The sequence below is a fragment of the Sorex araneus genome, chromosome 11 (assembly GCF_027595985.1).
Source record: "Sorex araneus isolate mSorAra2 chromosome 11, mSorAra2.pri, whole genome shotgun sequence".
In the NCBI taxonomy this organism is placed as follows: Eukaryota; Metazoa; Chordata; class Mammalia; order Eulipotyphla; family Soricidae; genus Sorex; species Sorex araneus.
The window spans coordinates 10608416-10621869 of NC_073312.1; the positions used below are offsets into that span (position 1 = coordinate 10608416).

The 13454-nt window shown below is 55.7% G+C and overlaps 1 protein-coding gene across 4 annotated transcripts in view; it reads left to right on the plus strand.

The window, feature by feature from the left end:
* HSPA12A (heat shock protein family A (Hsp70) member 12A) overlaps positions 1-13454 on the plus strand; it is a 125576-nt gene that overhangs the window by 108114 nt on the left and 4008 nt on the right. For all 4 annotated transcript variants that reach the window (XM_055119664.1, XM_055119663.1, XM_055119666.1 and 1 more), the window contains 5 exons: positions 3604-3775; positions 6854-6940; positions 7576-7680; positions 8654-8912; positions 12689-12792. In XM_055119664.1, the coding sequence (XP_054975639.1) occupies positions 3604-3775; positions 6854-6940; positions 7576-7680; positions 8654-8912; positions 12689-12792 (727 nt within the window). The remainder of the gene's footprint in view (positions 1-3603; positions 3776-6853; positions 6941-7575; positions 7681-8653; positions 8913-12688; positions 12793-13454) is intronic.

The window sequence follows — 13454 nt, forward strand, 5'->3', positions numbered from 1 at the left end:
ACACAGTCCTGTCCTGGAGCGTTTCCCTGCTGCACGCAGGCCCGGGATCGAGTGACCAGCTGTGGACGTAGTCCTGCTGTGTTCTCCTGATGTGTGCAGAGTGCAGATCAGAGCAGCGAGCGTGGCACCCACATCGCCTTCCTCCCTGGCCTGTACTCGCCATCTCTCGGCCCTTCCCGACGGGAGCTCGTGACCACGCAGCCACACTCCATACAGCCACTGTGGTGGTGTTCCTGTAGCCCAGATTCTCACGGGTGTCATAGGGGGTAGCGTGCCCTGGACTCAGCTGCTGTGTGTGCCGCAGCCCTCAGTTCTGTGGGAGGAACGCTTGTTTGGTTTCACGGAGACTGGAGGGGACTTCAGCCAATTAGAGACGTGGGGGTTGGGCCCTTCATGCCTTCTCAGCACCTCCCTGTTGGTGGTGCCGCAGGGCAGAGGGCTTGGCCAAGGCACTGAGAAGTGCACAGGCTGGGCTGCAGGTGTCCCCATCAGCCTGGGGGGAGCTGGAGACGAGCGTGCTGGGTGCAGGGCTGGGAGGGCTGCCAGGAACGGTGGCTGGAGAGAGCAGCTCTCGAGGCAGAGTCAGCCGAGCAGAGAGATTGCTTCTGCCCTTGTTGACCCTGATGTGATCCCAGGGGAGCAGAGCCCAGCTCTGATCTCTGGGGGGCTCTGACCACTCACACTTCCGGCTCAGGACCCGCCTGCCCAGACCCGGCCACTGCTGGGTTTTTGAGCACTTTTTACATCTTTCATTGCAGTCCACGAGCCTCTGGAACCCTGCCTGGGGAAACGGTGTTAAACCAGGCGAGATCTCCCCAGAGGAATCACATGAAGACAAGTTGCGATGCAATAAGCAAAGGGTCTCTATTGGCTAGCCTGAACTAGGGCCCTCGTCCAGCTCACCGTCACAGTGGCAGCCTTCTTGGAATGAGCGTCTCTAACTCTCAAAAGTGAGGGGCTTTTATACCATAAGATTATATAACAGGGACTTTCCATGGACCACCCTTTTGGCCAGTCTGAGGGGCTTTTCACTACTTGTACTTAGCTGATTGGTTATAAGTTGGAGTTATGTAAGGGTTGCATAAGAGTTACATAAGTATTATATTAGATGTGGGGGGGTCCCTATCTGTATCTGATTGGTAACCCTTAGTTGACCTCACCACGGCTATCTCACTTAGGGGAAATCATGACTCAATTCCAAGTATGGAATTCTGGAACTGAAACCTAGGCCTAGCTTCTTCTGGCTTCTTTCTGAGCCTGTCATGGCTCTGCCTCTGCTTCTCTATCTCTCACCTAAATCTCAGCAGAGCTGATGGGGATGCGGCTCCTCCCTCTCTCCGTGGAGGGCAATGCAACAGGTTCGAGTGGAAGAGTGTGGTCCCTTGAACCTGTGTCCCAGAGACACTCCCAGGGTTCTCTCAGATCCTGCCTGTCCCTCCTTCCTCATTTGGGTCCTTCCCACTGCTCCCCCTCTGCACTCTCTCGAGCACTGGGAGACCCTTCTATGGAAAAGGGTCAGAGCTTTTGCTATGAGGGGACCCACACGGCTGGGAGGGACACCTGGTGGTGAGCGTGCACTGGAACACCCCTGCATATTGTGTGATTATGCTCCAGGCTCTTTCTCCTCAAAAACCTCTGAGTTAGATTGTTTTGGATACATATTTCTCCTCTAAATCAGAGTGATCTCTGGGCATGGTGGGGTTTGGAATGGCTTGCTCAGGCCCAAGAATTAGCGCTGGTGCAAATTGAAGAAGTGCCGATAGTGCTGGGGACAAACCACCCACCAGGGCCCAAGGGAGCCCCCTGCTCCCACTGTGTGGAGAGGCACTGCCCACAGGCTCATCTTGATAGATTACTCCTGGCGGTGCTCGGGGGACCAGAAGGGATGCTGGGAATTGAACCCGGGTTGACTGCGGGCAAGGCAAATGCCCTTCCCACTGTGCTCCAGGCCCAGATATCTCAGTTTTGATCCACTTGCACAAAGAAAGCAGAGTGTAATGATTGGTCCCTTCCAGGGCTGAGGAGTTGGCGTACACATGGGCGGTCCGCCTATCCAACCTGATTCTGCTGGGGTGCAGCTTGCCTGCTTGGGGTTATTTTAAAATACGCCCCAGGCAGAGTAGAGCAGGAAGGTGTGGTGTGAATCACTAATGAATGCCCAGACCGGAGTGTGAGCGGGGCTGTCAGATGGTAAAGGCCAGAATAAGCATCGTGCTTCTCACTATGTCTGCCCAGCCCCCTCCCACCACACACACACACACACACACACACACACACACACACACACACACCCCGCAGCCCGGCTCAGGGCCCTGTTGCTCTTCCTGGCCATCTGGGAGCCTGTTGGTGACTCTACATGGGACCTAGGGCAGACTGGTGCCTGGGAAATGGGGGGCGTCTTTGTCTCCTTGTACCCCCAAATTTGTTGTCAGCATTGGAACCTGTCGGTACATCCATTTCTTTGTGGCTAGAATTTTCTTCCGCCTTCACCTTGCGCTGTGGGACTGAGCCTGTCAGATTCTAGAAGGTTCTTGGCACACCTGGGAAGATGGCAGAGCCAGACCAGGAGATTAGTTTCACTTTAGTTGTCCTCTGGTTCTGATGTGGTTCTGAGTGTGCCCTACCTCTCTGTTCACCATGTGCTGAAATGCCCTGTCCCTGCCCTAAGGCCTCTGCTGTGACCCTTGAGCGAGACTCAGGGAGGGGCCTTGGGAGCCCTGGAGCAGGAGTAAGGACTCGTCTCGTCCCACAGCTGAGTCGGTGGGGGTTGGCCCATCAGCTAGGGCCGCCCTGGTCTCTGGCCCTGCTCTGCCCCATGAGGGTGGTCAGTGCTGAGTTCGCTCACTCCAGTCTGGTTTGTAAACTCAACTTCCCAGGAGCGCCGCTGCCATTTGACAGGTGTTTGGTGTCAGGGGAGAGGTTTCCCATGTCCCCTGCCTGTGCAGGGTCACACAGGCACAGTTCATGGCTTCCTTGAACTGCTGCTGTACGAGAGGAAGGACTTTGGGCAGGAACTGCTGCTGTTGTAGAAATCGGGGTCTCCTCTGGGGTTCCCTATCCCGGCTGTGGGAGGAACTTTCCCGGGACCCTCCTGGTGCTCAGTAACGACAGCTTGAAGCCTTCCACGGGGACGCTGAGGTCACAGTACAGTGTCCCCACCCCAAAATCACTGCCTGGGCCACTAGAACCGAGCATTGGCTGCAGCATGCTCAGACCACGTGGTCCCCCGAGGTCTGGGAACAGATGCCTTCCTGCCCGTTGCCTATGGTGGTCTGCCAAGTTCATGCTTCCGCCTTGGTGCTGCTCACCTTGGGTCAAGGCAGTCCTGCAGCCGAGAGAGTGCGGCGTTTTCCAGGTGCACTCCCACATTTTCCTGGCGCACTCAGCGGTTCTCGGGGACCTGGCTTGGGGCCAGCACCCCGTCACTCAGTGTTCTTGGTTCCTTGTAGGTCCATGGAAAAAATTCCCCAGCCAGCAGAGTGTGACTGGATGCCCCCCCCCCTTCTTTGGGAGCAGAAAGAGCACCAAGTGGGGGGCGTTTCCTGAGCGAGCCTGCTCAGGGAGCTCCAAGTTACAGCCCTCCCTGCCTTTTCTGTCTTGCAGGCGGGCCTGGCCTCCCCCGAGAACTCAGAACAGCTCATCATCGCCCTGGAGCCCGAGGCAGCCTCTATCTACTGCCGGAAGCTGCGGCTGCACCAGATGATCGAGCTGAGCAGCAAGGCCGCGGTCAATGGGTCCAGCTCCAGTGACACAGTAGGAGCTGGGTTTACACAGGGTACCTCCTGCTCTCTCTTCCCCCTCCCTGCTCTGGCCCCGCCCCAGTAGCCCCGCCCTCTCCCGTGGAGCCACTCCCCTCCGCACAGCCACGCCCTCTCCTAGGATAGCCCCACCCTCTCCCGTGTGGCCACTCCCCTCCCATGTAGCCCCGCCCACCCCACCCCAGTTTCTTAGAGGCACTTGGGATGCTGCCATGGAGGACTCAGATGCCCATGGCTCTAAACACTTCTATTCTCAGCCCCCTTTTTGCTTCCTCCAGGGACCCCCCCTCCCCTGGTTATAAATTCAGCCAAGCTTCCCCTGGTTCATCAGCACGCAGTGGCCTTAAGGGGGAGGGTGCTTCTCCCCTAGGACCCCAGGGTGGCCCAAGAGCAGTCCGTGGCCTTGCATTTAACTGGGCTCTTCATCTCGTCTGTTTATTAACTGGGTCTTAATCTAATCCCACGTGCTTGCGATTAATTCCTCCATTAAGGCTGTTGATTTATCACTGACTCATTCATTCATTGGGACCGCTTGGTGTGTGACGAGCTCATTGTGTGTCTTAACTGTCGAGGGACCAGCGTGGGACCCAGGGAATGGATTGGTTTCAGGACCCGCGGACACACACCTTCTCTCGAGTAGCTGAGGAGGAGAGCGGGTCCTGGGGAGCCAGGACGGGTGCTTTCACGGGAGCTTTTTCTTTCCATGTTTGTCCGTATGCCCGCGGCGGGCGGTCTCAGTCCCCAGAACTCTCTCCCCTGGCACCCAGGGCTCTGTGATCCTGGCCAAGCAAGATGGCAGCCTCTCTAGGTCAGCGTCAGGGTCCCATCGGGAATGAGTGTGGGGCCCAGGGGGGTCACGGTGAGAACAGACGCCCACCTGCCAGCCAGGTCTGGGAGGTGTGGGATGACATGCGCAGACGTCCCCAGCAGCCCCATCCCCAACTTTTCTCAGGTCCTGAATCAAAACCCGTGTCTGTGCCAGCCCACCCCCCCGGGGCCCATACACTCTTAGCAGCAGTTCCTGCCCAGAGGGCACTGGCCGGTAGCTCCCAGCCCCCAGGCTGTCGCGCCAGTCTGCCAGCATGGTGCTCGCACCCTCCTCCCAGCTCCCCTGGCCCGAAGGCGCTGTGCCCCCCTCCAGCCTGAGCTGGCTTTGCCTTCTCTGGCGGTGCTGGGCAGGAGACATGCCTGCCTTGCAGGTGCAGGCCATGTTCTGGGGCTTTCTCTCCGGCCGCCATGCCCCCGGCCAGCTCCTTCCTTTGGGTTTTCCTGGGAAGTGAGAGGGCTGCCGGGCTCTGTCAGACACGCTGCTTCTTCCTTGGCTGGTTCCGAGTGAGACATTCGTGTCCGAATCAGCGGCTTCTAGTGGGGCGCTTCCTCACCCTCCGGGGCAAAGTGCTCATGGTGGAAGGGGTGTGATATGTTTGGGGGTGCTGGCCGTCCTCGAAAACTGTGCTTTGGGTCCCCGTGCCAGCCAGTCCTGTCTACACCAGTCCCGTCTACACCCCACTGTCCCCTGTCAGCATCTCCTGTGCCTTGTGGAATGTGTTATGAGAGTCTCTTTGGGGGTCTTGAGATCCTCAGATGGCCCCCCCCATGCATACCCACAGAAGCCGCCGTTGGCCTCTTTTCTGCCATTTTAGTTTGAACACCAACCTGTGGACCCCCTGGAACTGCATGTCTCAGCCTTTTCCAGGCCCAGACCCCTCAAGTCTGTTCTTTCCCTTTTGGTGTTTGCGTTTTGGGCCACACCTGGTGTTGCTCAGGGGTTACTCCTGGCTCCGCTCCCGTGAATCACTCCTGGTGATGCTCAGGGAACCATATGGGATGCCGGGGGTCGAACCCGGGCTGGCCACATGCAAAGCAAGCGCCCTCCCTACTGTACTACCTCTCTGGCCCCAGGCCTGCTCCTTTCTGTGCATCTCAGCCTATGGTGAGGCCTCCTGACCTGGCTCCCCATTTACATGCTTTTTGGCCTGCGGCCCTGAGAATATCCTGCTAGTCGGGATTGTTTCAGAAAACCCTGTTGGCCCCCACGGGGTCTGCTTTGGAGCTTTGTCCAGAGCTCGTGGCCACAAGACAGAAGTCCTGAGTTTGGGGTTCCCTCCCAGGACCCCTGTAACCGGGGCTGGCCTCTCCGCTGTACCCCGGAGCCTGAAGTACTTGCTGCGTGGGTTCACCATCCCAGCCCCCCGAGGAAACTGTTCCTGCATGCCCCCTGGCTGTAAAAGACAGTGGGACTTTAGTGACTCAGGAGCACTGGGCAGCAAACAGGGAACAGCGCCTTCATCTGCGAACCCCGGGGCGGCTCTGATGGTTCACAGTGATGACGGTTGGCTGGGCACTGGGTGTCACACTTGGCGCGTTGCCTTTGTTATCACCTGCTGTGTCTTGGGGAGTGTCACTGTATTCTGGGCCCTTTGGGACACCAAGCCAGTGATCTGTGCCCTGTCTGCCCCCCAGAGTTATGAGGGAGGGCTGTGGAGGTGAAATCCTCTGTACAGGCATCACCGCCACTGGGCGCCTCAGCCTGGTTGTCCCTTAGCTGTGAGCGCCACTAGGTGAGAGGTGCCACCTTGTGGCCGAAGGTGGCGGAAGCTCATGCTGCCTTTTTCGGGGCCAGGAAACGTCTAGGGCCCCTTTGTTTACCCGGGATCCAGATTAGCAAAACATACCCCACATTCCTGCCTTGAAGTGCCGCTGTTGAATCAAGTGCTGCTGGCTGTTCTGCAGACAGTTTCCTCCCGGGCAGCGGAGCTGGGAAATGGACCGGCTATATTAACCCTTCCCGCCCCTCCCTCTCCACCACGTGTCAAAGGAAGGAATGAGAGATTGTCCTTGGGGTGGCCTTGCAGGCAGGGCAGAAGCCAGAGCTGCCACACAGACACGGGGTGACAGCAGGGGGAAGGGCTGTCTCTGGAGGCGCAGACGTTGGCATTCCCGAAGCTGTGCTCATTTCATGATTTTGATCCTGTCAATGTTCTAAATCTTCTGTCCCTCAACCTCCTTGCGCTGCTGCTCGCACTCTCGGCAGGAGACTGCCGGCTCCTTCGCGCTTTCTTACCCGTCGTCCTTTTCTTCCTGTCGGCCACTAGCTAAGGAGCACATACGGCGCAATCGGCAGAGCCGGACCTTCTTGGTGGAGAATGTCATAGGCGAAATCTGGTCTGAACTGGAGGAAGGTAGCGTGCCTGGATGCCCTTTGCTCTTGCTGGAATGTGTGTGTGTGTGTGTGTGTGTGTGTGTGTGTGTGTGTTTGTGTGTGTGTGCATGCACTTGAGCCCGAGCTTTTGGCAAAACAACAACAACAACAACAACAACAAAACCACCTCCTGTTCCATTCGCACTTTTAGGAAATGTTCAGTGTCTGTGGGTTTTAAAGCATGTTTTAAAACGTGGGTTTTAAAACGTTGCATGTTATAAAACCATGTTACACTCTGCCAGACAAAGGTGGGAGTTGGAATCTCCTAGTTTTACAGTTTGTCTGGCGTTAAACAGCAGTATTTTTTTGGGATTCCCTTACCGTGGCAGGAAGTTGTCCCGGTGTCCAGGGATGTGGCGGTGAGCTGCAGAATGCTTGAGTCTTCAAGATCCCTCTTCTGGGTTCTTTCTCATCCACGCTAACGGCATGCCTGGGCAGACGTGGCTGCCTTCTGGAGTCATGAATAACTCTCTGTGTGGCTCATCAGCCGAACCATTGCTCTCATGAGAAGTTGCAGTCAGTGGTGCTTAGCTATGGACCCCAAATTAGCAACCCCCACACTCCAACTTGTTTTAGGGTGGGGGACTATGTACAGGATGGCTGTTTTTGTACCAGGTGACAAGTATGTGGTTGTGGACAGTGGTGGTGGCACCGTGGACCTGACCGTGCATCAGATCCGGTTGCCCGAGGGACACCTCAAAGAACTCTACAAAGCTACAGGTGAGCACGTGCCTCCTCCAGAGCGTTTTCCTCATCTGTTTCTGATTTTCCGTTCTCTGTGCTACCGGCATCTGGCATCCCATAGCGGAGGGCTCTGAGGCCTGCATGTACCTGCTTAACAAAATAACACGACAGCGTCTCGAAGGCACCGGTCATCTTGACTGACCTTCAGCCCCAAATGCGCCCATTTTAGGTCCTCGCCAGGAGACTTCCCGTGCTATCGTGCAGTGCCTTGCCCTTGGGATCAGAACTCCGGTGGCTAATCGACTTATAGACACAGTGCAGCTTTCCAATGGGGCCCCAAGACACCTGAGCGAGGCTCGTGATTGCTCAAGCACAGAGGACTGGTTAGGACTGCAGGGATGGAGCAAGGCCCACTGGGTTCCCAGACCCTGGCCTGGGCTTTCTGGGGTGGCCGTACTAGAATGTTCCTCATAGGTTCCATGCATTGGTTTTGCGTAAAAGGTAACTGATTGTGACTCTATTGTTGAAGAATCATCTTTGCAGGGAAAAGTAATCCTCCCCGTGCAAGGAGAAGAACCCAGTAGGGTTGGGCAGTGTGAGAGAACGCTTAGGCTGAGGACTAAAACACACATGTGCTCCTATGCACCCCCCCCCCCCACATGTGTGGAGCACATGTGTATTTTCTGTGCTCAGCAGTGAAGGGACCTGGGGCAGGGGGGCTTCCTCAGACTGGGCTCTCTGAGCAGTATGCAGAGGGCCCCAGACGCCCTCTCAGTGGGTTTTGGCTGACCAGGCCAGTGGTGCTGGAGATGAACCAGGGCACCCCACTGATTCTGGGGACCTTCAGGGCCATACCAAGGGGTACTTGGGGGACCTTCCGGTGCTAGGGAGCCAGCCTCGGCCAGCCACTCAGTGCAGGCACCTTATGCTCTGTACGCTCTCTCGGGCCCCTCTGAATTAGATGCTGATATAATTCTAACAGATCCTCATGTCTCTTTTCCTGACTCAGGTGGCCCCTACGGATCCTTAGGAGTAGATTATGAGTTTGAAAAACTCCTCTGTAAGATATTTGGAGAGGATTTTATCGAGCAATTCAAGATCAAGCGTCCCGCGGCATGGGTTGACTTAATGATCGCGTTTGAGTCTCGCAAGAGGGCGGCTGCCCCAGACCGAACCAACCCCCTAAACATCACCCTGCCCTTCTCCTTCATTGACTACTACAAGAAGTTCCGGGGTCACAGCGTCGAACATGCCTTGAGGAAAAGCAAGTGAGTAGGACTTCCCGTGGTTCGGGACATTCTGGGAGAGTTTTGGGGGTGGAGGAAAGGACTGTAGATTCAGGGTACCAACTCTACACACTTTCTGTGTGACCTTTCGCAAGTGACTTAACTTCTCTGATGTTCATTTTTTTTAATTGAAAAATGCAGGTGTTCGTTTCACTTGCCTCAAGGGTGCTCTTTTAGGGTGAAATGAATTCATATATCTTAAGTGCTTAGCCAGATACCTGGGATCTGGAAAGTACTGTGTTAACCGTTACAAGCTCTACTCTGAAAGTTGGTAAGTGCTATGAAAGCTGGAGAGTTTGAGCAAACCTTTGGTCACTTCTGACTCCTCCAATGTCTGTAGGAGAAGCTGGTGCCTTTTCCGTAAATGTTTGATGAATGGATTCACTGGGAGCCTGGGTTCCCACCCTCACCCCTCACCCCCATTCTGAGTCTCTTGACTGCAGACAAATGTTACTAGCTCAGCTTGTTATAAAATGAATGTATTTGGAAGATGTTTTAAAGCTGCATTAAAAATAATAGACAAAAATAATAGGTTTCTGAACACCTTTTTATCGTGGAAAATTTCACACATTCGTAGTGTCAAAAGAGCCTCATTATCTAGCTTCAGCAAGTGTCAGTTGCAGCCTAAATCCTCCCCCACCCTACCCCAACGCTCTGAAAGCAAATCTCAGCTAGATTATCATCTAATCCATAAACATGTCAGTGTGCACGCAAAAGGAAATACGCGTAAAATCATAACCACGGTGCCGTCATCACACTTACACTTCTGCAGTATCTTCAAGAGCCAGTTAATATAAGATTTTTTTTTTTCTAGGCCAGAGGGATAAGTCTGGAGCACATACTTGCAGGCAGGAGATGGAGATTCAGTCGCTGACAGGGTCCCTTGAGCCCCATGAGAACAACCCAACAATCACTTAGCCAGAAACAGCCTCTGAGCACCACAGTATGGCCCCTGCACCCCTCCAAAAATGTTCCAGGACACAGCCAGACAGCTCTGCAGGTTCAGGAGAGACCTGGGTTTAGTTCCCCTGAGCTCCACTGAGAGGGACCCCCATGCACCTTGCCAGGTGTAGCCCCCTAGAGCACTGCCAGAGTGTGGTCTAAAAAATCCCCCCAATAGTCTTGTTCCTTCCCTCACTCCCGAGTTTGTATTAGCGCCAGATGGGAGGTACAGACAGCCACGGTTTGACATGCCCGAAGCCCCCTTCATGTGGGGGTCCCTCCTTGTTCTCGCTTGCTGTTGAGAAAGTACTGCTGTGTGGATTCAGTTCCCCACATGGTGTGTGTGTGTGTGTACAACGTGTGTGTGTGTGTGTGTGTGTGTGAGCGCGCATCTGTGTGTGTGTGTGGGTCATAGGGAGGGATTGATTCTCGCATGTGCAGTGAGTTCCTCTCCCCTTCTAGGGCAATTCTGTAACTGACTGAGGGTCTAGAGGTTTCGTTCCGTCCTGGAGGGGCTTCTTGGCACATTTCCCTCACCGTGCTAGGATTTCCCTTCCCCTCTCCCTGGGGACACAGACCACGTGCCAATGGCTTCTGCCACGTGTAGCAGCCAGTGTCTATGCCTTTGTTAATTAATTTGAGATTCATGAACTAATTCATTGAGCCATTAATGGATTCACTGATTCAGGGTGTGGCCCGTCTCTCGCTCCTTAGCCCGTCCCTCCCCCCAAGTAGCTGCAGTGCTGTTGCGAGAAACTTCTCAGCATGTGGGTGTCCACACCAGCACACATAGGGAAGACAGGAAAAAGGCATGGCTCTTTCCCCTTCATTTATAGCTTAATAGTTTTTGTTTCTGTTTTGTTTTGTTTTTCAGGTGTGGGGAGGTACACCCAGCAGTATTCGGGGGTTGTTTCTGTTTGTGTGCTAGGGATCACTTCTGGTGGTGTCAAGGGTTGAACCAGGGTTGGCTGCATGCAGCTATGTACTTACCCCTGTTCTATGTCTCTGGCCCCTATTTTCTTTTCTTTTTGAAAAAGGAGCCCATCTCTTGCCATTCTCTACTAGCTAAACATAGCTAATATGTTTTAAATTTTTTTTCTCTTGTTGGGGCAAAGGAGCTCCTTAAGAATCCATAGATTTGAACAAGGACCAGTTTTAAGGTACATGTTTTGCATAGCAAGGACATGAGTTCAATCCCTGCCTCGCCTGGTTCCACGAGCACTGCAGGCTGTGACCTGGTGCCCCCTCCCCACAGCTCTTCAGGAATGGGCCTGTTGATCCCCTTCTGGTCCACATGGAACTCTCTGGCCCAATTGGCTAAATGTCTCAGGAAGTACCTGCCCACACACACTGGACCCCTGAGCACTGCGTGGAGCCCCCACGAAAACAACCATCCACCAGAGCATCGTGGATGTGCTATATATAAGCCACAGTGGTCACAGGCTTCCTGATGTTTACACTGTCCCTTCGGGTGCAGTGGCTCCTCCTCAAGCCAGCTCCTGTGTCCCCTTGCGCGCCCTTTGCCCTCTGGGGATGCTCCCGGCTCTGGTACTTTTGCTGCTTGAGCAGAAACTGCCACCCCTCAGTGTGAGCTGCCCGGGTGGCCGGGTGGCTCTTTTGTGTCTTCTAGGGAACAAGGTAGACTGGACTTCAGGTCTTCCTGCTCTGGGAGCGGGTCCAAGCCAGACACCGCCGGGCAGCTGCATTCTGGGCACAGTGCTCCCCCACTAGGGCAGTGCTCCCAGCTGGATACCATGTCCTGGCAGCAGGGGCTGAACCCTGCCCACCCTTCTCCTGGTGTGGGAGGGGGTCACCACCCACCCGGGGGCACTTCATGCACACCTCCCCCCATTGTCCTTCAGCAGCGGGCCCGGGTAGAGCTGACAGCAGGCGGGGTCTTCTTCGGGAAGATGGGGCTGTGTGTAGGGTGTGTATAGTACAGCGGGTAGGGTGTTTGCCCAGGGACAGAGCGGCCTTTGTTAGAAGCCCCTTTCCTTGGTTTGTTTGGGGGCCACACTTGGTGGTGCTCCAAGGCTCGCCCTGGTCGTGCACGGGGGATCAGGCAGTGCTGGGGATGGAACTGAGCTGTTCTCATCCCCGTGAGCTCTCTCCCTTGACCCTTTTGAACTTGAGAGTAGGTGGGAAGCTTTGCTTTGCTGCTTTGGCCGCACCAGGCCTTGCTTGGACGGCTAGAGAAGCCAGGTAGGGTTAGGCTCAGCACGGCCTTGGCACCCATGCTTGCTCCAGAACGGGCAGCACCCGGACTTGTGGTGCTGGAGAGCAGGACATGCGAACACGGCTCTTGTCCCTAGCGAGCATGAGCTCTTGTTGGATTTATTTGTTTATTTTTGGTTTTGGTCTGGTTTCGGGGTCACACCTGGCAATGCTCAGGGGTTACTCCTGGCTCTGAACTCAAGAAGTTAAGCCTGGCAGCGTTTGAGGACTGAATAGGATACTGGGGACTGAACCCAGGTCGGCCATGGCAAGGCAAACGCCCTACCTACTGTACTGTCTCTCTAGCCCCCAGCTAGCTCGGCCCATGAGCTCCGGATGGCACCCCCATTGTTTCTCTTTGCCCTTGGCCCAGTCCCTCTGTCCTGGGCGGGGTTGGCCACAGCACAGAGCAGAGGAATATGCAAGGTTCCATTCTCACTTCTTGCTGTCTTGGGGCCTTGTCCAGGCTGTACTGGGCATTTCCACAGTGTGCCCTCTAAGCCGTGCCCGCTGGCTGGCTGGGGCCTGTGTCCCCTGCAGGAGGGCCCGCACACAGGCCTGCCTTGACACACTCTCGCTTGTCTCTGTGCCCGGTCCCGCAGCGTGGATTTTGTGAAGTGGTCCTCGCAGGGCATGCTGAGGATGAGCCCGGACGCCATGAATGCCCTCTTCAAGCCGACCATCGATAGCATCATCGAGCATCTCCGTGAGTGGCCGCAGGATCCATGGGGGCGGGGGCGGGGGCGGGGGCGGAGTCCTTGGGGTGACTGTTTCCGGTCTCCCCCACCAGTGTGTGCAAAGTCACTTTGGCAGGGGGCACGTGACGAGGAGTCCCAGGCGGGTGCCCCAGCGGCAGAGGGCAGGTGTGGGGCGCCCCTGCAGAGGAGAGGGTCTGGATCGCTTCCCCTAGTCTGTGCTGGGTCGGGGCCAATCAGGAACTGTAACCCACGAGGGAAGAGGGGGTGTACAGCAAAGAGGGGGTGCCTGGGGAGGGCCGGGAGAGTCGGAGCCTGCAGTTTCTAGCTGGCTCTCGCAGAGGCCAGCTCAGGACTCTAGACTTGGGAGATCTCGGTGGCATGCAAGCCCCCATTCACATCTACTTGGTACCCCTCCCCAATCACGCCCCCGCGTATCAGTGGTGTTGTAACGAGAACCATGGAACCCATCTAATGCCCTGCAGCGCGGGGTGGGGTAGAGAAGACATCCGTTTCCTCAGCACCTGCTTGAAGCTGTATAGAACAGCGCCCCCTATTGGTGAGACGTGCTCCTCGTGGCGACAACCGCTTCATTCTGCATTCCTGAGGCAGCTGGGTGTGCAACCCCCGCCCCCCACCTCCCATTCTGGTCCTTCGCAGGGGTATGGGCACG